The sequence below is a fragment of the Pseudophryne corroboree genome, chromosome 8, assembly GCF_028390025.1.
Source record: "Pseudophryne corroboree isolate aPseCor3 chromosome 8, aPseCor3.hap2, whole genome shotgun sequence".
NCBI classification, from domain to species: domain Eukaryota; kingdom Metazoa; phylum Chordata; class Amphibia; order Anura; family Myobatrachidae; genus Pseudophryne; species Pseudophryne corroboree.
In genome coordinates this window covers 49,907,047-49,932,439 of record NC_086451.1, presented here as the reverse complement: position 1 = coordinate 49,932,439, position 25,393 = coordinate 49,907,047, and the positions used below count along the sequence as shown (strand labels likewise).

General features: G+C 47.5%; 2 protein-coding genes across 11 annotated transcripts in view; one reads left to right on the top strand and one right to left on the bottom strand.

Moving 5' to 3' along the window:
* Positions 1–7,335, top strand: part of APEX2 (apurinic/apyrimidinic endodeoxyribonuclease 2) — a 64,096-nt gene extending 56,761 nt beyond the window's left edge. For all 4 annotated transcript variants that reach the window (XM_063936357.1, XM_063936355.1, XM_063936356.1 and 1 more), the window contains exon 7: positions 5,772–7,335. In XM_063936357.1, coding sequence (XP_063792427.1) covers positions 5,772–6,719 — 948 coding nt within the window. In that variant the 3' untranslated portion in view covers positions 6,720–7,335. The remainder of the gene's footprint in view (positions 1–5,771) is intronic.
* A 659-nt stretch (positions 7,336–7,994) lies between these two features.
* ALAS2 (5'-aminolevulinate synthase 2) overlaps positions 7,995–25,393 on the bottom strand; it is a 129,244-nt gene continuing 111,845 nt past the window's right edge. For all 7 annotated transcript variants that reach the window (XM_063936348.1, XM_063936347.1, XM_063936350.1 and 4 more), the window contains 8 exons: positions 24,559–24,693; positions 24,233–24,455; positions 22,877–23,061; positions 21,987–22,166; positions 19,141–19,305; positions 14,062–14,330; positions 9,327–9,489; positions 7,995–9,173 (listed from right to left, as the gene is read on the bottom strand). In XM_063936348.1, the coding sequence (XP_063792418.1) occupies positions 9,010–9,173; positions 9,327–9,489; positions 14,062–14,330; positions 19,141–19,305; positions 21,987–22,166; positions 22,877–23,061; positions 24,233–24,455; positions 24,559–24,693 (1,484 nt within the window). In that variant the 3' untranslated portion in view covers positions 7,995–9,009. The remainder of the gene's footprint in view (positions 9,174–9,326; positions 9,490–14,061; positions 14,331–19,140; positions 19,306–21,986; positions 22,167–22,876; positions 23,062–24,232; positions 24,456–24,558; positions 24,694–25,393) is intronic.

The window sequence follows — 25,393 nt, the reverse complement described above, 5'->3', positions numbered from 1 at the left end:
TCACTCAGAGCAGTGATAGCGAACCTGGAAGAGGGGGACTTTATGGTATCCTTGGACATCAAGGATGCGTATCTCCACGTTCCAATTTACCCCTCACACCAGGGGTACCTCAGGTTCGTTGTACAAAACTGTCACTATCAGTTTCAGACGCTGCCGTTCGGATTGTCCACGGCACCTCGGATCTTTACAAAGGTAATGGCCGAGATGATGATTCTTCTTCGAAGAAAAGGCGTATTAATTATCCCATACTTGGACGATCTCCTAATAAGGGCGAGGTCCAGAGAACAGCTAGAGATGGGATTAGCACTGTCTCAAGAAGTGCTAAAACAGCACGGGTGGATTCTGAATATTCCAAAATCCCAGTTAATGCCGACAACTCGTCTGCTGTTCCTAGGGATGATTCTGGACACGGTTCAGAAAAAGGTTTTTCTCCCGGAGGAAAAAGCCAAGGAGTTATCCGAGCTTGTCAGGAACCTCCTAAAACCAGGAAAGGTGTCTGTACATCAATGCACAAGAGTCCTGGGAAAAATGGTAGCTTCTTACGAAGCAATTCCATTCGGCAGATTCCACGCAAGAATTTTCCAAAGGGATCTGTTGGACAAATGGTCAGGGTCGCATCTTCAGATGCACCTACGGATAACCCTGTCTCCAAGGACAAGGGTGTCTCTTCTGTGGTGGTTGCAGAGTCCTCATCTATTGGAGGGCCGCAGATTCGGCATACAGGATTGGATCCTGGTGACCACGGACGCCAGCCTGAGAGGCTGGGGAGCAGTCACACAAGGAAGAAACTTCCAGGGAGTATGGACGAGCCTGGAAACGTCTCTTCACATAAACATTCTGGAACTAAGAGCAATATACAATGCTCTAAGCCAGGCAGAACCTCTGCTTCAGGGAAAACCGGTGTTGATCCAGTCGGACAACATCACGGCAGTCGCCCATGTGAACAGACAGGGCGGCACAAGAAGCAGGAGTGCAATGGCAGAAGCTGCAAGGATTCTTCGCTGGGCAGAGAATCATGTGATAGCGCTATCAGCAGTGTTCATCCCGGGAGTGGACAACTGGGAAGCAGACTTCCTCAGCAGACACGATCTTCACCCGGGAGAGTGGGGACTTCATCCAGAAGTCTTCCACATGCTGGTAACCCGTTGGGAAAGACCAATGGTGGACATGATGGCGTCTCGCCTCAACAAAAAACTGGACAGGTATTGCGCCAGGTCAAGAGATCCGCAGGCAATAGCTGTGGACGCGCTGGTAACGCCTTGGGTGTACCAGTCGGTGTATGTGTTTCCTCCTCTGCCTCTCATACCAAAAGTATTGAGAATTATACGGCAAAGAGGCGTAAGAACGATACTAGTGGTTCCGGATTGGCCAAGAAGGACTTGGTACCCGGAACTTCAAGAGATGATCACGGAAGATCCGTGGCCTCTACCTCTAAGGAGGGACTTGCTTCAGCAGGGTCCCTGTCTGTTTCAAGACTTACCGCGGCTGCGTTTGACGGCATGGCGGTTGAACGCCGGATCCTAATGGAAAAAGGCATGCCGGAAGAAGTCATTCCTACTTTGATTAAAGCAAGGAAAGAAGTAACCGTGCAACATTATCACCGAATTTGGCGAAAATATGTTGCGTGGTGCGAAGATCGGAGTGCTCCGACGGAGGAATTTCAACTGGGTCGATTCCTACATTTCCTGCAATCAGGATTGTCTATGGGTCTCAAATTGGGATCTATTAAGGTTCAAATTTCGGCCCTGTCGATTTTCTTTCAAAAAGAATTGGCTTCAGTCCCTGAAGTCCAGACTTTTGTGAAGGGAGTGCTGCATATACAGCCTCCTGTGGTGCCTCCAGTGGCACCGTGGGATCTCAATGTAGTTTTGGATTTTCTAAAATCTCATTGGTTTGAACCACTAAATAAGGTGGATTTGAAATATCTCACTTGGAAAGTGACCATGCTTCTAGCCCTGGCTTCTGCCAGGAGAGTGTCAGAATTGGCAGCTTTATCTTACAAAAGCCCATATCTGATTTTCCATTCGGACAGGGCAGAACTGCGGACTCGTCCGCATTTTCTCCCTAAGGTGGTGTCAGCATTTCATCTGAACCAGCCTATTGTAGTGCCTGCGGCTACAAGTGACTTGGAGGACTCCAAGTTACTGGACGTTGTCAGAGCATTAAAAATATATATTGCAAGAACAGCTGGAGTCAGAAAATCTGACTCGTTGTTTATATTGTATGCACCCAACAAGATGGGTGCTCCTGCGTCTAAGCAGACGATTGCTCGTTGGATCTGTAGCACAATCCAACTGGCACATTCTGTGGCAGGCCTGCCACAGCCTAAATCTGTAAAGGCCCACTCCACAAGGAAGGTGGGCTCATCTTGGGCGGCTGCCCGAGGGGTCTCGGCATTACAACTTTGCCGAGCAGCTACGTGGTCAGGGGAGAACACGTTTGTAAAATTTTACAAATTTGATACTCTGGCTAAGGAGGACCTGGAGTTCTCTCATTCGGTGCTGCAGAGTCATCCGCACTCTCCCGCCCGTTTGGGAGCTTTGGTATAATCCCCATGGTCCTTTCAGGAACCCCAGCATCCACTAGGACGATAGAGAAAATAAGATTTTACTTACCGATAAATCTATTTCTCGGAGTCCGTAGTGGATGCTGGGCGCCCATCCCAAGTGCGGATTATCTGCATAAATTGTACATAGTTATTGTTAACTTATTCGGGTTATTGTTGTAGGAAGCCATCTTTCAGAGGCTCCGCTGTTATCATACTGTTAACTGGGTTTAGATCACAAGTTGTACGGTGTGATTGGTGTGGCTGGTATGAGTCTTACCCGGGATTCAAAATCCTCCCTTATTGTGTACGCTCGTCCGGGCACAGTACCTAACTGGAGTCTGGAGGAGGGTCATAGGGGGAGGAGCCAGTGCACACCACCTGATCGGAAAAAGCTTTACTTTTTGTGCCCTGTCTCCTGCGGAGCCGCTATTCCCCATGGTCCTTTCAGGAACCCCAGCATCCACTACGGACTCCGAGAAATAGATTTATCGGTAAGTAAAATCTTATTATATATATATATATATATATATATATATATACATACACATGTATATACACACACACTTTCTTTCCCTCACTTTTTCCATTAACTTACTGATCTGTGTTTGGCTGGCAGTGGCAGGAAGGATGGATCTGTAGCAGTGGCTTATGTCCAGTGTAGCCACGCCCCCTTAGGTCCCGCGTAGCCACGCCCCCTCATCTCCGCCTAGCTCCGCCCCCTTTTCGGCTGATCTCTGCCTTTGTCACTGGGGACTGTGGAGGCGGAAGGAAGAGGATGAGTGTGTCAGGCGCCGTGCAGCAGCAGGGGAGACGGGCGCCGGCAGCTTGGAGGTACTGCAGAGCAATGACAAGCAGCTCGGTCGGTCGGGCCGCTTGTCATTGCACACTGGTGGGAAGCAGTGGGCCGGGCAGGATCGGTTTGCGGGCCGCATCCGGCCCGCGGGCCGTATTTTGCCCACCCCTATGTTAGATGCATGGTGGTGATGTCACAAGGGAGAGACAGGTAATGCTTAGTGCAGATGTTAGATGCATGGTGGTGATGTCACAAGCGAGAGACAGGTAGTGCTTAGTGCTGATGTTATATATATGACGGTGATGTCACAAGCGAGAGACAGGTAGTGCTTAGTGCTGATATTATATGCATGCCGATAATGTCACAAGGGAGAGACAGGTAATGTATTGTGCTGGTGTTATATGCATGCCAGTGATGTCACATGGGAGAGACGGGCAGTGTTTTCTGCTGATGTTGGGTACAGGGTATTTTGGGCTCCCGGTTTTGAAACTGAAATTCCAGTGGAGTTTTTCCTGTACGTGCACAGATCACCGGCTGGCCCAGCAGCAGTAATTTTTGACTTTGCTTATTTTCATGAATTGAAACCAGGAAGCTCCAGCCGCAGCTAGCAATGGGCTGATTCTTTACATGTTACATGCAATAAATTAAAGGGTGCATATCCAAGTGTGGACAGTCTGTGATGTGATTTTTTTTTTTTTTTCTATTAAGAAACAACTAAAAAAACACTTTTCTCACTTTACTTAAAGCTATTGTGAGAGCCAGAGACTAACACCAACCCAATCATGTTTTATTACACCGATTTTTCACAGTTTAGTCCCGTACTGCTGGGTGGGTGGCACAGATAATGTGAAAAATGCTAAAGACATTTCATGGAGCTTTACTATTTTAATCAGTGCATAAAGTGGTCCTAGAGAGTTGGTGGAACTCACCCCCACCACCACCAAAGGTGCCTATTAAATAAAGGGACTGCGTGCATAGCAAAAAAGGGGGTCATCTAAAAGGGGGGGTGGTCTAAAAAAGGGGCGTAGTCACACAATAGTATCCCCAATTTCAAATGACGTTGCACAGTAGCACAATCTTATTCACATTACACTACATAGTAGTGTCTAGGGTTGCCACCTCATCCCTTTAATTCTGGACACACATTAATTACACAGGTTCTGTGGATGATTAAAACCAGGTGAAATGGAGTCTTGGGGGTATATTCAATAATTGTCGGAAGCTGCCGTCTTGTCGAAAAGACGGCAGCTTCCGACAGTTTTAGGTCGGAAGGGGTTCTGACCTATTCATTACTGCCCAATTTATTCCGACAAGTCTGGAAACCCGACTTGTCGGAATGCACGCTGATCGGCGGCTTCAGCCGCGATCAGCGTGCATTGTCGGAAGCGGGGCCAAACCCGACAGGTTTTAGCCCCGTTTCCGACAATCTCAATCCAACTTTAAAAAAAGTCGGATTGAGATGAGTGAGCTGAGAGCAGGAGACGGGGGAGCAGCGGGGAGAGCAGGGACCCAGCAGCAGCGTCCACCCGGCCCCAGCAAGCGAGGTCCCGCTTGCTGGAGCCAGGTGGACGCTGCTGCGGGCTGCAGCCGCTGCTCCTCCCCTGTCTGCTCCGACTCCTCCGCTGCTCTCCCCCGCCGCCCCCCCTCTCCCGGCGCCGCTGTCACCACCTCCTACCGGCGCCGCTGTCACCACCTCCTCCCGACCGTCTAATTTGGCCGCTCTATTGAATAGGGGTTGTCTGGTCCATTCCGACAACTGCATGTCGGAAATGGACCTGACTCTTATTGAATATACCCCTTGAAGTCAGCCAGCGACAGAACTTGTGTAATTACTGTGTGTCCAGACTTAAAGTGATGAAGTGACAACCCTAGTAGTGTCCCTTATTCATGTTATGACACACATTAGTGCCTCTTATACACAAAGCCCACAGTAGTAGTGCCACTAATACACACAATGCCCACAGCAGCTGGGCCCACTGTAGTGGTAGTGCCCCTTATGCAGTGCCCACAGTGGTAGTGCCCCTTATCCCCCCAGGAGTGATGCCCCTTATGCAGTGCCCCCTATGCAATATTCTCATTAGTAGTTCCCCTCTGGCTGCCTGCTCCTCGGAACTATGGGAGAGACATCATGACGTCTCTCCCATAGTGCCCACTGCGAGAGCTGGAAGCTGGAGCTCTGGAGTGAACTACTGCCGCAGTGGGGAAAGAGCCGGGTGCTCGTTGGTAACAAAATCTCAGCAGGCGTCCGGCATCTACTTGCATACCGGGTTGACATCCTGGGTTAGGGTTAGTGTTCCGGCTCACTTTAACCCGATTTTAATAGTATTTTATATTGATTTATAAATTCCTCCCCTTCTTCAAATCAAACCATTTGAAAAAATGCATCAAATTTCTAAAAAAAACTAATTTTATCTGTTGTGAACATTTTAGGAAGCCTTTGAGGGGAACCCAGGACGTCAGTGGTTGAACCAGTTCCTTAGTGACCCTGTTACATCTGACATGGGGGCTTCAGATCCACCGAATGGGGGCCTCTTCTATGATAGTTTCCGGTATTTCCATCCCACTCAGAAAAATGCCTTTACATGTTGGTGTACTGTTTCCGGAGCCCGGCAAACCAACTATGGCACCCGCATAGACTATATTCTCGCCAACAGAAGACTAGTGGAAGCGGAATTTTTGGATTCCATAATTATGCCAGAGGTCGGAGGATCTGATCACTGCCCAGTCAAAGCGTTTATGAAGTGTTGCCCTGTGGCAGCTGACAAATGCCCACCTCTCTGTACTAAGTATCTCCCGGAGTTTGCTGGGCGGCAGCAGAAGCTGTCTCAGTTTCTGGTGAAAAAAAGTAAAGATTTAGCAGATACAACCGGAGGCAGTGAGGAGCTGCCCAACACTCAGCCCTCCACCGATGGGGCACAACCAGCTGCCATCCGTAAGAGGGCACTGGATAAGGTTAATGGAAGTACAGGTAAGAAGAATAAGTTGGGCACAAAGAGTGGGCAAGGCAGTCTGCTTGGCTTCTTTAAGCCTGCGGGGCACAAAGCATGCCCGACAAAGGAACAAAATAACACCCCAATGTGCGTGGCAGAGAACGCTAAGAATGTGGCACAGCAAGATGGCACACTGTTAGCCTCTGTCTCCCAGAAGGGGAACCAACAGCAGGCTGCTTTCTGGAAGACGCTGTTTAAAGGGCCCCCTCCTCCCCCCAACTGTAAGGGCCACGGAGAACCTTGTGTATTACGGACAGTAAAGAAGGCCGGCCCCAACTGCGGGCGACAATTCTACGTATGTGCCCGGCCCGAAGGCCACTCTTCCAACCCACAGGCACGTTGTAACTTCTTCCTCTGGGTTAACAAAAAGGCTGCGACAGACGGATGATCACCGTTTGAAAATAGATGCTGCCTTTATATTATTAACATACACTGTAGTGTCAAATGGTCATTGCCGTGTGAGGACAGTGAGAAGACCACCTTTGGCGTACCAGCTGTTGAACCACAGCACCCAGAAGAAATTACAAGTAGCAATGTGTTCTATATAGTGTTCCCTAGGTTTTATCATGTATAGCGCCAGCTTGGTATATGCCTTCTGCCGTTACTTACCACCAGCTATAGTCTATGCACACAAGTCCATTATACATTACCCTGTTTACGATGCCGCTCTCACTGTATTACCAGTATTGGCCAGCTGTAAATTGGGCTTAAAAGGCTGAGCACTGTATTCTTTCATCTAAGTTTTGACATTGATGAACTTGACCCAATCACATTCCTTCCTCTTGGATCGACCATTCCGTTTAGCTGTTATCCTGTCGCACTGTCTTTCTTATTCTCCCGAAATCTAATATAAAGCACTTATATATACAGTCTGCCCTTTTTATATGTGTATAGATTGTCTCTACTTGTCCCAGTTGTCACTGGGCTGATGAAAGGCTGCTGTGATATTTTATAAAAGAACAAAATTTTGTACTTGTTGCTAACAATAAAATATTTGATATAAATTCATTTGTAATGTACTATTTAGTTGACTTGGGCAGGGAGGAAATAAAACAAATATTCCCTGAAGAACAACTGTTGTGGCAACTAGGACTTAAGGGGGAGATGTACTAAGCAGTGATAAAAGCGGAGAAGTTGCCCATGGCAACCGATCGGCTGCTCTGTATACTTCTATAGTATGCAAATTATAAATGTTATATCAATGCTGATTGGTTGCCATGGGTAAGTTCTCCACTGGCTCACTTCTCCACTTTTATCACTAAAACCCAAGAGTGACCAGCTCCCTTGGACACTAAACAAAGACTGGCTTGGAGGGGGGACATAGTAGGGGAGGAGCTAGCCACAGAGCTAGAGGTTTAAAGTGCCAGCTCCCAGTTACTGCCTACTATATCCCCATTGTAACTGCGCTCCAGTGTCCCCTAGTGGATGAAGGAGAAATGGCACTTAGGAGCTGATTGAATGATACTTTATCTCTCCACTTTATGATCCTCCAAGGCGTAGTACATCTGCCCCTGTGTAAGTAAGCACCCCTCTGCCCCCCCAGAGGAGGCTGCCAGAGGTTTACACTACTTACATACAGATGGTCTCAGATCCAATTCTTCTCTGTCCGTCTCCTGTATGAAATACCTAGCACACTACCACACAGTCCTAGAACACACATGAATCCTTGCATAATACTTTATTATTGTCAGTTTTCTTCATGGGTGATCACACCACCAGCTTGGACACAGACGATCAATCTGCAACATACGCCAGTCCTCAAATCCAGCCACATAGCCCCGTTTAGTGCGCTACGGACTTTGTGACTTAGCTGCGGCAAAACACTAATCTTAAGGGTTATATTTACTACAGTGCGGTTTTACAGAAGTGGAGATGTTGTTCTTAGCGACCAGTCAGAATGTAGCTATTATCTTCTAGAAGGTGCTAGATAAATGGTATGTAAATCTGGTTGCAATGGGAAAAACTCCACTTCTGTAAACCTGCACTTCAGTAAATTTACCCCTTAGGATCTAGAACACTTCATTAGAACTAAGGTGCAAAATTGAGGAAATGTTCCCACAATCTAGAGTAAAAAGGCAGAAGACAGGTCTGATATGAATGACCTGTGCCATGCAGCGTTAGGCTTAGGGGGGGTAGGAACTCCGTTAATGAGGATTACCCGCTGGTGGAACGAACTCCATGGAGCTGCGAGGTTAAGTCAGCAAGAAAACGGCAAAAACGGGGGTTCGCGTCTGGAGAAAACCCATTAGGTCGTCAGTGTATGTGGAATCAGTGGGTTTCTGCGCCTGAAAACTCTGATTTTGTACAGCAGTATTTTAATATATTGCCTGTTTAATATATTGCCTGTTTACATTATTTATAGTAAGCAAGCACTCAGAAAAAAATACTTTCAATAAATTAGTATTTGATGCTGGATGTAAGAATATATTAGTTGCTAATGATAGGGCAGACAGGGTTATCTAGAGCGGATAATTCAGGCTGATCTGGGAATATGGCATGCTCGCTGAGGCTGACGGAAGGGATCGGGCTTCCCAGTATATGTGGACACAGTACCAGGTTCTCAGGGATTCCAGTGCACATACAAGATAAAGGAGACATAACTAGTTGAGTGATCACCCGGCTTGGTCTGTGGCAATTGATCGATCTGATCTGGGTGTGATAAGGCACTCTATGCAGGGTTAGGCGTACATAGTGATGTATTGTGGCTCCATGTTCCCAAAGTAGGTGCGCTCCCACTCGCTCATCAGGTCAAAGTGCAGCGGGCGGTGGCAGAAGTTGCACTCGGCAGCCGATGGTGACTGTAAGGGCATCCCAGTTTCCTTCCATGTTTGCACCAGGCTCTCTGTGATAAGTGGAAACCCAGAGTCAGTATCAGCAACCATACAGGCAGAGGGGTGTTTAGTAAACCAAAGCTCGGGATCAGCGGTGCTCTGCTATTAGCCAATCAGAGGAGGGTAGCGCTAGTGACGGTCATTGTGTAATAGCACATACTTACCCACAAAATAGTTCATCATGGTTGGAGCATGGTGGGGGGAGGGAGCCAGCCTCAGCAACTCTTCCCCACGGGGAACGGTTGGGTAATTGATGGCCTGGACGTAGATGTTGTAGTCGGAGAGGAGGGTGTCACAGATTTTGTTGTTTAGTGCGGCATTGCCAACCTGGAGTAGGGGGGGCAGAATTATAAGGATTAGTATAGGATTGGTGCTGCCCCACCTTCCAACAAAGTGGGGGTAGAGATTAGAGGTGTGTGCGCTGGTATTTAAAGGATCTGATGCCTATGAGCACCCCACAGTATATAGTGTTATACCTTGGCTGTGACATTGAAGGAAATAGACTACAATCATCTACCATGTCATAGATTTGTTGTCTACAACTAAATGACTATAATCACAGAGGACATTTCATGGCTTTAGTCATTGAGGAACCAAAATACCTTGTATGCACTACTAAAGAAGAGACATCAAATCCACCTGCTTACATCATGATCGCTAACTCATTGGAGGACTATAGCTGGATACACACTATAAGATTATCTTTACAATCAACTATTTGTTTCCAATGAAATTAACCAATTTTAAAGACCATTTATGTCCGTTTTCCAGTATTTGGGAGCAAATAGTCATTTGCTACCATACATTACCAGATTTTCGTGGCTCTCTGGCTTCCTGCTCCCCTTTCCCCCAACTACTGTGTGACAGCCGCTCACTCTTTGGCTTCCTACTCCCCTTTCCCATAACAACTGTGTTACAGCTGCTTGCTCTCTCGCTTCCAGCCCTCCTTTTCCCCTAACAACTGTGTGACAGCCGCTTGCTCTCTGGCTTCCCACCCTCCTTTTCCCCTAACAACTGTGTGACAGCCACTCGCTCTCTGGCTTCCTGCTCCATTTTCCCCTAACAACTGTGTGACAGCTGCTTGCTCTCTGGCTTCCTCCTCCCCTTTCCCCTAACAACTGTGTGACAGCCGCTCGCTCTCTGGCGTCCTCCGCCCCTTTCCCCAAACAACTGTGTGACAGCCGCTCGCTCTCTGGCTTCCTCCTCCCCTTTCTTATAACTACTGTGTGACAGCCACTCGCTCCCTGGCTTCCTGCTCCCCTTTCCCCTAATAACTGTGTGACAGCTGCTCGCTCTCTCTGGCTTCCTGCTCACCTTTCCCCTAATAACTGTGTGACAGCTGCTCGCTCTCTCTGGCTTCCTGCTCCCCTTTCCCCTAACAACTGTGTGACAGCCGCTCGCTCTCTGGCTAACTGCTCCCCATTCCCCTAACAACTGTGTGACAGCCGCTCGCTCTCTGGCTTCCTGCTCCCCTTTCCCCTAACAACCGTGTGACAGCCGCTCGCTCTCTGTCTTCCTGCTCCCCTTTCCCCTAACTGTGACAGCCGCTCGCTCTCTGGCTTCCTGCTCCCCTTTCCCCTAACAACTGTGTGACAGCCGCTCGCTGTTTGGCTTCCTACTCCCCTTTCCCATAACTGTGTGACAGCTGTTTGCTCTCTCACTTCCAGCCCTCCTTTTCCCCTAACAACTGTGTGACAGCCGCTTTCTCTCTGGCTTCCCACCCTCCTTTTCCCCTAACAACTGTGTGACAGCCACTCGCTCTCTCTGGCTTCCTGCTCCCTTTTCCCCTAACAACTGTGTGACAGCTGCTTGCTCTCTGGCTTCCACCTCCCCTTTCCCCTAACAACTGTGTGACAGCCGCTCGCTCTCTGGCGTCCTCCGCCCCTTTCCCAAAACAACTGTGTGACAGCCGCTCGCTCTCTGGCTTCCTCCTCCCCTTTCTTATAACTACTGCGTGACAGCCGCTCGCTCCCTGGCTTCCTGCTCCCCCTTCCCCTAATAACTGTGACAGCTGCTCGCTCTCTCTGGCTTCCTGCTCCCCTTTCCCCTAATGACTGTGTGACAGCTGCTCGCTCTCTCTGGCTTCCTGCTCCCCTTTCCCCTAATAACTGTGACAGCTGCTCGCTCTCTCTGGCTTCCTGCTCCCCTTTCCCCTAATAACTGTGTGACAGCTGCTCGCTCTCTCTGGCTTCCTGCTCCCCTTTCCCCTAACAACTGTGTGACAGCCGCTCGCTCTGTCTTCCGCTCCCCTTTCCCCTAACAACTGTGACAGCCACTCGCTCTCTGGATTCCTGCTCCCCTTTCCCATAACTGTGTGACAGCCGCTCGCTCTCTGGCTTCCTGCTCCCCTTTCCCCTAACAACTGTGTGACAGCTGCTCGCTCTCTCTGGCTTCCTGCTCCACTTTCCCCTAATAACTGTGTGACGGCTGCTCACTGTCTCTGGCTTCCTGCTCCCCTTTCCCCTAACAACTGTGTGACAGCCGCTCGCTCTCTGGCTTCCTGCTCCCCTTTCCCCTAACAACTGTGTGACAGCCGCTCTCTCTCTGTCTTCCTGCTCCCCTTTCCCCTAACAACTGTGTGACAGCCGCTCTCTCTCTGGCTTCCTGCTCCCCTTTCCCCTAACAACTGTGTGACAGCCGCTCGCTCTCTGGCTTCCTGCTCCCCTTTCCCCTAACAGCTGTGTGACAGCCGCTTGCTCTCTGGCTTCCTGCTCCCCTTTCCCATAACAACTGTGTGACAGTCGTTCGCTCTCTGCATTCCTGCTGCCATTTCCCCTAACTACTGTGTGACAGCTGCTCGCTCTCTGGCTTCCTGCTCCCCTTTCCCCTAACTACTGTGTGACAGCTGCTCGCTCGCTCTCTGGCTTCCTGCTCCGCTTTCCCATATCAACTGTGTGACAGCCGCTTGCTCGCTCTCTGGCTTCCTGTTCTCCTTTCCCATAACAACTGTGTGACAGCCGCTCGCTCTCTCTGGCTTCCTGCTCCCCTTTCCCATAACAACTATGTGACAGCCGCTCGCTCTCTCTGGCTTTCTGCTCCCCTTTCCCATAACAACTGTGTGACAGCCGCTCGCTCTCTAGCTTCCTGCTCCCCTTTCCCATAACAACTGTGCGACAGCCGCTCGCTTGCTCTCTGGCTTCCTGCTCCCCTTTCCCATAACAACTGTGACAGCCGCTCGCTCTCTGTCTTCCTGCTCCCCTTTCCCCTAACAACTGTGTGACAGCCGCTCTCTCTCTGGCTTCCTGCTCCCCTTTCCCCTAACAACTGTGTGACAGCCGCTCGCTCTCTGGCTTCCTGCTCCCCTTTCCCCTAACAGCTGTGTGACAGCCGCTTGCTCTCTGGCTTCCTGCTCCCCTTTCCCATAACAACTGTGTGACAGTCGTTCGCTCTCTGCATTCCTGCTGCCATTTCCCCTAACTACTGTGTGACAGCTGCTCGCTCTCTGGCTTCCTGCTCCCCTTTCCCCTAACTACTGTGTGACAGCTGCTCGCTCGCTCTCTGGCTTCCTGCTCCGCTTTCCCATAACAACTGTGTGACAGCCGCTTGCTCGCTCTCTGGCTTCCTGTTCTACTTTCCCATAACAACTGTGTGACAGCCGCTCGCTCTCTCTGGCTTCCTGCTCCCCTTTCCCATAACAACTATGTGACAGCCGCTCGCTCTCTCTGGCTTTCTGCTCCCCTTTCCCATAACAACTGTGTGACAGCCGCTCGCTCTCTAGCTTCCTGCTCCCCTTTCCCATAACAACTGTGTGACAGCCGCTCGCTCTCTCTGGCTTCCTGCTCCCCTTTCCCATAACAACTATGTGACAGCCGCTCGCTCTCTCTGGCTTTCTGCTCCCCTTTCCCATAACAACTGTGTGACAGCCGCTCGCTCTCTAGCTTCCTGCTCCCCTTTCCCATAACAACTGTGTGACAGCCGCTCGCTCGCTCTCTGGCTTCCTGCTTCCCTTTCCCATAACAACTGTGTGACAGCCGATCGTTCTCTAGCTTCCTGCTCCCCTTTCCCATAACTACTGTGCGACCGGTTGCATCTCTGCCATGCTCGTTGGCCATCGGATGCACAGAGCTTCGGACAACAGGCAGTGTTATAAGTACAGTATGAAGGTGGATCTCTCCTATAAGCCGTTGGGTGTGAGGTTGTTGTGTGTTACCTAAGAATGTATATCCTATCCCTACAAATTAGTACACAATTACTTCTTAAAATATTTGGAGTAGTGACGAATGGTTTATCCTGATTGACTGCTCTATATAGACCTCTAAATCTGCAATAGATAATATATGTGCAGCAATGCGCCTGTACTTTAGTTACAATTCCCGATTAAGTTTTTTTTAGACAATCTGAATTAAAAGTGAAGGTGCTAAAATATGAATACTGATTGCTCGTTATGGTAAAGTCTTACTTGCATTAGGAATTGACATATGATTTGCCATTATTTTACTGGCAGGGTATGGTGTTTATAGGGGAGTGCCAGTTCTGTAAGTCCGCAGCTCCCATAATCCGAACCCCCCAAAATTGTGCAAAATCCTAATAGTAGCCTCTGATTACCCACTGGCTAACGCATCTGACAGGAATGGCTGCCCCTGAAATGGTATCAGTAGTAGTACTGTAACTCCCAGAAGTACATTCTCTGAATGAGAGCAGCTTATTTGCATACTCTCACCAGAGAGTATACGTAATCTCAAACTCTGCTCCCTGATTGGATGATTTGAAATCTAGTAGAGTTTTCTGATTGGATATAGTCCCCCATGAAGTGCATTGTACAATACACATATAAAGCTGGTAGTCTGTGACTTGTATATGACGGGAGCTGCTCCTTTCTGCAGGACTGACAATATAACACGTCCCCAGGAGCCGCAGCCGTTCTATTATTTTTTAGTTATGTGTGAGACGCCTGCTCACCCGTATGGGGATGATGTGGCTAGGGCAGTTGATGACGGGCAGCCCAGCATCCATCAGCAATTGGCGCATGTGCTTGACGTTACGCTGATGGGCACGGCGGAGAGCCTGCCCTTCCTCGCTTTTCAGGACCCGCACGGATTCTAAGGCTCCAGCCAGCAGCATCGGAGGCAGGGAAGTAGTGAAAATGAACCCAGCGGCGTAAGAACGCACTGTGTCAATGAGAGCAGCCGTGCTGGCCACGTAGCCACCAACACAGCCGAATGCCTTCCCTGAGGAGAGAGATCAGACTATTAGTGATATAGCACAATTGCGTAATTAAAAGCGGACATTGGGGGTAATTCCAAGTTGATCGCAGCAGGAATTTTTTTAGCAGTTGGGCAAAACCATGTGCACTGCAGGGGGGGGGCAGATATAACATGTGCAGAGAGAGTTAGATTTGGGTGTGGTGAGTTCAATCTGCAATCTAAATTGCAGTGTAAAAATAAAGCAGCCAGTATTTACCCTGCACAGAAACAAAATAACCCACCCAAATCTAACTCTCTCTGCACGTGTTACATCTGCCCCCCCTGCAGTGCACATGGTTTTGCCCAATTGCTAACAAACTTGCTGCTGCGATCAACTCAGAATTACCCCCATTGCTCCCCTAATGTCTTCAGAACTAGTGCATGGCTAAAATGTAGATTATGACACCTATAGTACGACGGAGGTTTTTAACTCCAACAGGTCATGTTTTCTGGATTTCTTTAATAATGTACAGGTGAGTTGATCTATTTTATTGGGTCAGTAATTATCCCAGCTGTGTACACAGATAGATGTAAATCCAGAAAACATGACCTGCAGGAGGTACTTGAGGACTGGAGTGTTATAACCCACCTGTGCCTAGGATATAAGAATACTTTCCATTAGACCAGGCCTGGCCAACCTGTGGCTCTCCAGATGTTGTGAAACTACACATCCCAGCATGCCCTGCCATAGTTTTAGCATTCCCTAATAGCAAAACTGTGGCAAGGCATGATGGGACTTGTAGTTGTACAACAGCTGGAGAGCCACAGGTTGGCCAGGCCTGCATTAGACAAAGATCTTATATTATAGCTGGTTTCCCGTTAGCAATTCCCCTTGCTCAGCGGATTCCCAGAGTGACTGTTTTCCTTGTGTGCTGGGGTTTGTGTGCACAGCTGATGTGGGGACCTTCTGCTATCTCATGAAGCCACACATAGCCTGTATTGGTGTGTCAGATAAGCCGCAAGGCGTTGATGTATGTCTATAGATGTACTTACCTGCCACACCCAGGAGCTTCAGTACAAGTCAGCCAATCCGCTGCTGACTGTGGTCTTTATTCCCTTCATACAGGGACAAGTAACACTCAGGACTGCATTTAGCTGTTGCCGTTTCCCATAATACTTAGCTTCTACCCACCTAATATTGGGGGAAACTGTATTTTTATTACTTTATGAATGTGTGAACATAGTTTTTTATTTTTATTTTGGTTCCAATGTATAGATAGAAAGTGTCTACTCTAGATAGACAGTCAATTGGTCGACACCAGATGGGTCAAAAGGTCGACAAGTTTTTTTGGAGGGGTTTTCACATGTTTTTCAACTTTTTGCTTGATTTACCATCCACGCGGACTACAAATGGGAATAGTTTCCTGTGCTGAGCGAAACGAGCCCGCGAGGGTATACATTTGCAATACATGTGGTCACAGATGATGAAACATAGAGAATGACACCCAAAAAACGTGTCTCCCATTTCCATGTCGACCTTTGACCCTGTCGGCCTAAGGAGTGTCAATCTAATTACTGTAGATTTTCTATACCAAACTCTTTTATATAGAGCTGCGCTTGTTACCATGATCATCCCAGTTTATCATTACTCTGGCTGTCATGGACCAATATAGTTTATGACTGGCTACATGTCCTGGCATCGTGTACAGCAGGGGTGGGGAACCTCAGGCCCGAGGGCCGTATAAGGCCCTCGAAGCCACTTCATCCGGCCCGGCCAGGCTCACCTGAATGAGAGGAGATGCCGAGCGCCCGCTGAGATTTTACCACCAGCGGGCGCTCCGGCTCCTCAGCAGCAGCCAGACGCAGGAGCTCACTCCTGAGCTCCAGCTTCTGGCTCAGGCAGTGTACATGTGTGGCTGTGCGGCACTATGGGAGAGACGTCATGACATCTCTCCCATAGTTCTGAGGAGAGGGAGGGCAGCGGTTCGGAAACAGGAGCAGGGCTGGTGAGCATTGTGTTTTTTTTATCCTTTTAATGTGTGTATGTGTAAGCGGCGCTACTAGGGGGCATATTTAATGGGGCATAACTACAGGGGGCATATCTAATGGGGCATAACTACAGGGGGCATATTTAATGGGGCATAACAACTGACGGGGCATATCTAATGGGCCAAAACAACTGACAGTGGGCATATCTAATGGATCATAACAACTGACTGGAGGCAAATCTAATCGGGCATAACAAGTGACTGGGGGCAGGCTAATTTTTACGTTGATAATTTTTGTATGGCCCCCGAAGGATTTTATAAATATCCAAATGGCCCTTGGTAGAAAAAAGGTTCCCCACCCCTGGTGTACAGGAAAGGTGGCTGAGCTGAAATACTTTTTGTGGCTATTACCATTATCACATTATCAAGCTTTGATTGGATACAATTTGTTCTTGTCCCACACAATTTGTCTCCGGCATACTGGCGCGGACTCCCGTTTTATTGAATGGAGACAGTAAAGGTCAGAAAATGAAATCAGTCTTCACCTCCGCCTTGTATATATTGGAAATGGTTATAATACCGATGGGTTTATCTTCTTTATTATATGTGTCACTCATGTCTGGATCAAATTGATCACATTACTGGAAGTGCATCTACAGATGTGGTTGCACTTGGAAAATGCAGAATGTCTCCCCTCATCAGCAATTCCGGGTCCTGGCGGAGCCAGAAAAACCCTTGTGGGGAGAAAAGGTTGGGCATCCTGCTGCAGAAACTGCCGCGTAGTTGTCTCTTCTCCATCTGTGTCCCTCATTTAAATAATCCCATCCCTCATATGGACCCTCCTCCCTCATGTCTTGCCTGCAGGCCTGGGGACAAAGAGAACACTTGTGCCGGGCCCTGAAGTTCAGGGGGACCCCAAGGATCACATAAAAACGGGGCTGCAGTGCCAATAATGTATGCCCCGACTGCTTAGTTTAAGTAAGAAAACAATTAACAGGCCCCCTAAGCCCTCCTTTTACCCCATCACTTTCTCATGTCTCTGTGGTCCATGCTGTATTGCCATCATTACACATCTCACTGCGCTGGTGCTTTTCTGTCTGTCCCTGCCACCGCCACCAAAGAGCCAGGTAGCCCAGCAGGAAAACCAAAGGCTCCACGCAGAAGTCCCCGCAGCCCCCCGCAGTCCAATGCCGTTCCATACAGACAAGAAGGAGATGAGCCCCTTATATATATATAAATATGTGTGTGTGTATATGTCAATTTATATGTGTATATACATATATATATAATTTTTTTAAAGCCACCCTCTGTCAAGTTAAGGGAGTTGCGGGGGCCCCATAGATGTCAGTATACCAGACCCCAAGATTTCTGTTGTGGCCCTGACCCTAACCCAGACCCTTAAACTAACCCTAATGCCTTAACCCTAAAGGGCAGACTGGATGGGCCATGTGGTTTTTATCTGCAGTAACATTCTATGTTTCTTTATATATGGTGTATTGCAAGAAAATATCTGCGAATCCAATGGTATGGTAACTGCGGTATATACCTGCACTTACTCGCGGGGCGAGAACGCCTCCCCTAATTGAATTCGGCACTATGAATAGAGGTTGTGTGATTCTTGTGCAGCAGTCACGGAAAGGGTTAATCTCTGCAGCTTGTCACTCAAATTACATTGTTGCATTATTTTATTTTTTTGCAGAAGTTGAGCTGGGAGCTGTAACCCACAGACCAGCTGCAATAATTAAGCTGGGTACTTGTCTATTCTTCACCCTAGAATAAACCTTTGTCTTGTGTATGGGCAAAGATGCACTTGCGTTGACACCTTCTGTGTGTGCACAACCTTAAACTAGTGCAATGGTTCTCAAACTCAGTCCTCAGGACCCCACGCAGTTCATGTTTTCCAGGTCACCTGTGGATCTTTGAAATGTGACAGTTGGTCATACACCTGTGCCCAGCTAGGTGACCTGGACAATGTGAACTGTGCGGGGTTCCGAGGACCGAGAACCACTGATCTAGTGCATAGACTGGGCTGGAGCAAAGATGCATCAATGATCAACAACTCCAATATTTGTAGCTGGTGTATGAAGAAGCAAAATCTACATCTTATAACTAATGTATTAGAAGATTTATTGCTAATTAAATAAGACTCATCTCAGAGGGGCGTGTTTAACGTACTATTCATCGCTGTCACATTCATACCCCTAATCCGACTCTCCGAGCACTACAGGTGGCAAGTGCAAGATATGTGCAACTCTAGGGTGCTATTTAGTATGCCGGCTGTTGGGATCACGGCACTCAGTATACCGGCGCCGGAATCCCGACACCCGGTATACCGACAACTATTCTCCCTCTTGGGGGTCCACAACCCCCCCTGGAGAGAGAATAAAATAGCGTGGTGTGCTCATTTGCACTCGCCCAGCTGTCGACTTGCTGACGGTCGGGATCCCGGCGCCGGGATTCCGGCGCCAGCATAATATACTACACCCGCAACTGTACACTAGCAACAAAAGCACTTTCCCCACCTACAGCTACCATATATGTATAATGTGTTCCCCCCCACACCTCTTACACTGTAGGATCTCTTAGGCGGGAGCATCATTACCTGCTGTTTCATATAATTGTATCAGAATCCTTACAACCCTAAAGCACTGTGTAATATGTACATATAATAACAAATGCCAATGCAAGTGTTGTGTATATAATAATAATATATGTGCAAATGCATATTGCATAAATAAGACTACTTCTCAACAAATGCACTTACGTGCCACTACAGCACAGATCCATAGATTCTATGCAAGCAGGTAAAACTTTTTATCCAAAGGCTCATCCATAGTTTGCATAAGGTCACTGTGTTCTTCACTTACCGAGTGTTCCTGAGATAATGTCCATCTTGTGCATGACCCCATCTCTCTCTCCTACTCCTGCCCCTCGCACCCCATACAGCCCCACTGCATGAACCTCGTCCACAAATGTCAGGGCTCCATATTTGTGTGCAACGTCACACATCTCCTCCAGGGGGCATATGGCTCCTGAAATGAGGAATCACATACAGTAGGAGTGTAGTTAGTACAATGTAAATGTAGAAGGCTATAGTAAATAGAGACCATGCTTTATTTACTGGCATAGACAACTTCCAAGCAAGGTGTACATGTAACGTATGAATAACACAATCACAGTCATCTTCTTTTATTGACAGGGAGGTTGTTTTACCTCCTGAAATGTTGATAAAAGAGGCTATTAAAAGAGAAATGAAAACGTCCAAACCATATGCAGTGACAGCTGCTCAATTACTTTTTAAATCCACAGCAGGTGTTATAAAAGGAGGGGTGACACACACAGGAGAAACCCTCCGCACAGTTCTGTGAGCCAGTATACAATCCGCTGCTCTACATGTAGAAAGATGTAGGGCAGTGGATCCCAAACGCAGCTCTCAAAGCACCCCAACATTCCAGGTTTTAAGGATATCCATGATTAGGCACAGATGACTTGTGTAGTACCTCAGTCAGTTTGGTTATACCATCTGTGCACAAGCAGGGATATCCCTAAAACCTGGACTGTTGGGGTACCTTGTGGACAGCATTTGGGAACAATTGATGTGGTAAGGATAAGCCCTGCACCATATAAAGGGCTACTTCTTATTTAAGGGGGTGTGACGCTAAATAATGTGAGTCCCTATATTGGGTCACATATTCATGGGTTTTTAAATTGAGAGCTAACTCACCTGGGAGTGCAAGGGTAGGGGGCTGGGGGCCTGGACTGCACTCTCTAATTTTAAATATGAGGTGCTACCTTGCTGAGACTTGTAGTGCCAGACAAAAAAAAAAGAAAATGCAGGTGCACTCTAAGCACTAAGAACATTGGTAAATAAAACAATTATACTGTACAATTTAGCAGGTAGGTAGCCTCATAATTTTTGACCGAAAATTGTGCTAAGAACCACAGTTTTGCTCCATGCTAAATTAAAGAGTATATTATAATTCTGATTACCAGTGTTCTTAGTGCTTGGAGTGTGCACCTGCATTGTGTTTTTTTTCTGTGTGTCGCCTGGGGGTACCCAAGTAGCCCCACCAATGGTTATAGATAGATCAGTTATCGCTGCCAGCTACAGACTCCATACATGCCTCACATACAACAATACAGATGTGGAAGTTCGATCAAGGTCACAGAAGGTGCTAAAAACCCAGCAGGGATGATCGAGGGCACAGAGCTGTGAGCCAGTACATGAGCTGCTCTCCTATTTGTACACAGAATGCAGGATGATCCTGGGGTACCTACAGATGTGCAGTCTCTCAATTTTAAAACACATAACTATGAGTCCCACTATAGGATCTGTCATTGTTTAACGATAGGCCCACTCTAGTGGAAGCGCCTGGATATGGTGGTGGCTCTTCATATATTTTCCAGTGAGTAGTATAATGTGCTCTCCTGCATTTTACGCACAAATAGAATAGCTTCTGTTTGTCGGCTCACTGCCCTGTGCTGAGGGATTTCTCTGTATGAAACAATAATATAAACGCACTTATTAAACTTGAATAACTGAGTAAATTGCATCCTATGCCTCTCGTCACAACAGTGCAACCTAAATAGAGTAACGCTGAGGAGCACCGCTGAACACATACCACGGCCGGTGTAAGCATAGAAAAGAGATATATTAGAATGTCATTGAGTTGTATTTAGGCATGTTACTACAAAAATACATTTTATTTTTAGACTGCAAGCTCTCACAAGCAGGGCCCTCTTTCCCTCATGTGCTTCCCTCATTTATACCATTATCCCCCCCCCCCCCCCCCCCCCCCAATGCCTACAACAGCACCTAACCATTGGGTTCTACCGCCCTCCTGCTTATTTGGGTATTAAATGCCTAATTTAGACCTGATCGCAGCAGCAAAATGTTTCTCTAATGGGAAAACCATGTCGCACTGCAGTTGCGGCAGATATAACGTGCAGAGAGAGTTAGATTTGGGTGGGTTATATTGTTTCTGTGCAGGGTAAATACTGGCTGCTTTATTTTTACACTGCAATTTAGATTTCAGTATGAACACACCCCAAACTCTCTCTCTGCACATGTTGCAACTGCCCCACCTGCAGTGCACATGGTTTTGCCCATTAGAGCAAAATTTTGCTGCTGCGATCAGGTCTGAATTAGGCCCTATGACCGCTGATACAGCAATGTTTATGAACCTTATCCATGTCCTGCAGTGTTCTGTACTGTAAGTCACTTTCTTTCTAGTTTTGTTCATAAGGTTTGTTTTTGTGGTGCTGCGGACCACTTGTGGCGCCATCTAAAGGATAATAATGTATATATTACTGGAACATAAGGATTTATTTTATTTAAGAGCGTCAATGGTTAAATAAAGCATTGGTGGAACAGGCCAATAGTCTGCAATATGTTGTATAAGGATGAAACAACAAAAAAGCTTTCAAATTGGCAGATAAATGCTTCGGTGTGAAAACCGCGTAGCATTATTGTGTTTCGTGCCATGCAGACCTAATAATACAACACAAGGCAGTGCAGCAGTAACTGTATAGGGCTGTATGATTCACTGAGTAGAACAGATTAAGAATACTGTGGAGTTGGAACTTGGAGAGATAAGAACATGGTAAATCTTACTATACAGGTGGATGATGCCTCTGTCTCCCCCAGCACCACAGAACTGAAAACACTGAACAATAATATATCCTAATTCCACCATCTTGGACTTAAACTTACCATCCATAGAGTGGACGGTCTCAAATGCAACAATCTTGGGTGTCTTAGGGTCTGACCCGCGGAGCAGTTCTTCAAGATGTTCAGGATCATTATGGCGGAAGACGTATTTTGTGACCCCGCTGTTTCGTATGCCCTGGATCATAGAAGCATGATTGCCAGCATCAGAGTAAATCTCACAGCCTGGAAACAATGAAACTTCGTCACGTGTGTATTTCTGTCATACAGGTGATTTTCAGCACAGAGTGGCCTATCTATATAGGCAGAAACGACCAAGTCACCTTCTACTGCAAGCTTGTCACCCTTACTAATGTCTCCTCGATGGTAAATCTCCTCTAACTCTAGACTTGCATGAAGACACATATGGGGGAAGCCGTAGTCAGAGTCAGGCTAAGGGCCTTCCTACCTCTAAGTCTGTCTGTTCTTACCCAGTTCTCTTCTATTACTGTTGGAATATGCTGCACTATATAAGAAACTGTTAATAATAAACCTCAGTCCTAGTTGTACATTTTGTGGACATGAGCAGAGTTCCAAAGAATTCCAGATGGAGCAGACTTTATTGCTGTATTTCAATTTCTAATCCCATTAATGTGAATGACTATAGATAGCTAAAACTACAGTGTAACTGCTGGAGAGATTAAAGGGGATATTTTTCAAAGCTTGGAGAGAGGTAAAGTTAAGAGAGAGATAAAGTATAAACCAATCAACTCCTCATTGTCATTTTTCAAACACATCCTGTAAAGTGACAGTTGGCAGCGGATTGTTTAGTACTTTAACTCTCTCCAAGCTTTGCTACATCTCACCCCTTTAAGTTATGTTTCCGCATTTCATTAGCTATGACATCTTTAATCAGTGGGAAAAAGGGCGCAGATCGCATTTATTTTTGCACCTACCTGGGAGCATTTTTGCCAGTGTGAACAGCGTGGAGTCATTTGCGACAAAGCAGGAGGAGAAGAGCAGGGCTGCGTCCTTGTGATGCAGATCTGCCAACTCACACTCCAGGTCCACGTGGTACTGGCTGGTGCCTGATATGTTCCTCGTTCCTCCTGCCCCAGCTCCAAGATCATGAAGAGTCTTCCTGATAACAGAAACACTAATAAATGCTGGGAAGAGGAGACCTAGCGGCAGGTGTACCAAGCCTTGGAGAGTGATAAAGTGCAGAGAGATAAAGGGGGAGATCAATGTATTATAGCGGCCGCTATAGCTCTTCCTGCTCCGCCTCTTTATCGAGGCATAGCAGGAAGCAATACCGATGAGATGTATTAACATCTTGCCTGCCGGAGTGGAGGAGCGAAAACTCCCCGCCTCCAGCGATCCCTGCCAGACCCCACAGTGTAGCCTTATGCCCCTTTCAGTCTGCAACCCGGTGACGTCAGCGGTGATGGCGCTTGGAGGTCACATGATCTCCATGCACCGACCGTACACACACAATAAACAGGAAACGGGTCGCATCGACCCGGCTCCCGTTCACACCGCAAAGTGAGCTGGGTTGCTCACAACCAGGGTTGAAATACCGGGTATTTCAACCCTTGTACATTTCAGACCACACCTGAACACGGGGTTATGCGCGCTCATGTGCCAGTAACCCGTGTTCATAGGTGGTTGTCTGAAAGGGGTATTACTCTATCCCTCTACCTAGTGCCTAAGCCCAACCCCGGTACTTACCTACTGGGATCCCGACTGCCAGTATTTTAACCGTATCCTGATTGGTACTTTATCTCTCTTAAAGGCTTAGTACATCTGCCCCCTAGTTCCGGGCCTACTTGTCTCCTCTTCTACAATCTAGTTACTAGATTGAATAACATGTATAATGTATACCTGAAGCAAACTATTATGGGCAAACGTATATAAAAGTGTTTATAATCTATACACAGTGGCGCCACCTATTGTTGAGGCATCATTATGCAAGAGAATATATCAATGCACTAGAAACTAGTTACCTCACTGAGGCATTCTATGACTAATATTCCTGAGGCGCTAGTTCTCACGGAACTGAAAGGCAGCATGGACATTAGATGGCTGTCTCCATTGTGTATAGATTCAAGTGCAGTATACATTACCAAGAAACCACATCTCTGTTGATTTACATACTTTTATTTCATCATTTAACTAAAGGACCATTCCCTGGTTAGGAAGTTGGGCGACTTGACAAGCCAAGGGGAATTTAAGCTATGGCTGCATGTAAACCTTCAGACGGCATGCAATAACATGTTACCATGGCGTGAAATCGCCTCAGTGTTTCTACTCACGAAATGGCTTTCAGCACCCTAGGGTGCTGGCTCATGCCTAGGTAATCATTGCTGCACCAAACGGACACTTCCTTCGTATTGCCCTGGAGGTCAGAGAAATCATCAGCGAACGGGTAAGCATCAGCTTTGCGGTTCACGGTCTTGAACAGCCGGTACGTGTGGTCCTGCTTCTTCTCCTCAATCCTCCGGTTGAAGTACTCATCGTAACCGAAGGCAGCTCCACCTGATGACAGGATGTGCAGTGTCAGTCACAGAAGACACAGACTGCTCCGTGCTAACACCAATAAATAATATGAAACGACTCCTTAGGAGGTAGAAGAGTGTACCTGTCATGTTTTCTTTAATCAGATGAGATGGAATGAGAGGAGCCCCTGTTCCCAGGTTCACTTTTTTAGGTGGAGAACCAAAGAACTTCTTCTTCAGGCTGGACTGGACATCAAACAACAGAGAGCTGAGAACGTCTGGAGAAAAGATAAATGTGATATCATTGGCAGAGGGCAGAGGTGAGATCTGTGCACTGATTAACAGTCTCTAAGTCCAAGGTGCCATTCTGCTGATGTTCAAAGTTATTATCTTTCCTCCTGTGCATTGCTAGTGTCTCACCTGGTTTGCACAGTTACTAAGATTTTATCAGCGGCGGCTGCGCCGTCCAAAGTTTGAAGGGGGGAGCTGACCAGCACATATGAACATACATGTGAAGTTTTATGTAACATGTGTCCTGGCTTCCTTCCCCGGGAATCAGCAGCCGCCGCAGCATGGGACACAGGAATACACTGCTCAGCCTGTCAATTGTTCCTCCGCCCCCGGACTCCCATTGGCTGGTTTCACAGGAGTTCGGGGGCGGGCTAAATGATAATTGACAGGCTGAGCAGTGAGCTGCTGCGGCTGCTGATGCCCAGGGAAGGAAGCCAGGACATATGTTACATATGGGGGTAGCTGCGGTGGGGTAGTGGCTCCTCTATGGGGATCAGGATCGCATGTACAGCACATAAAATGCAACCTTCTGGTCCCGACCGTTGCAGGAGCGTTATAAGCCGTTTATCAGCTAACGCCCTTGCATCAATGCTGCATACACACCTACACAATCAACGGCCGTTCACGCAATATCAGGAGAACAGGCCGACAATTGTATAAGTGTGTACCCAACATTAGGGTTAGGCT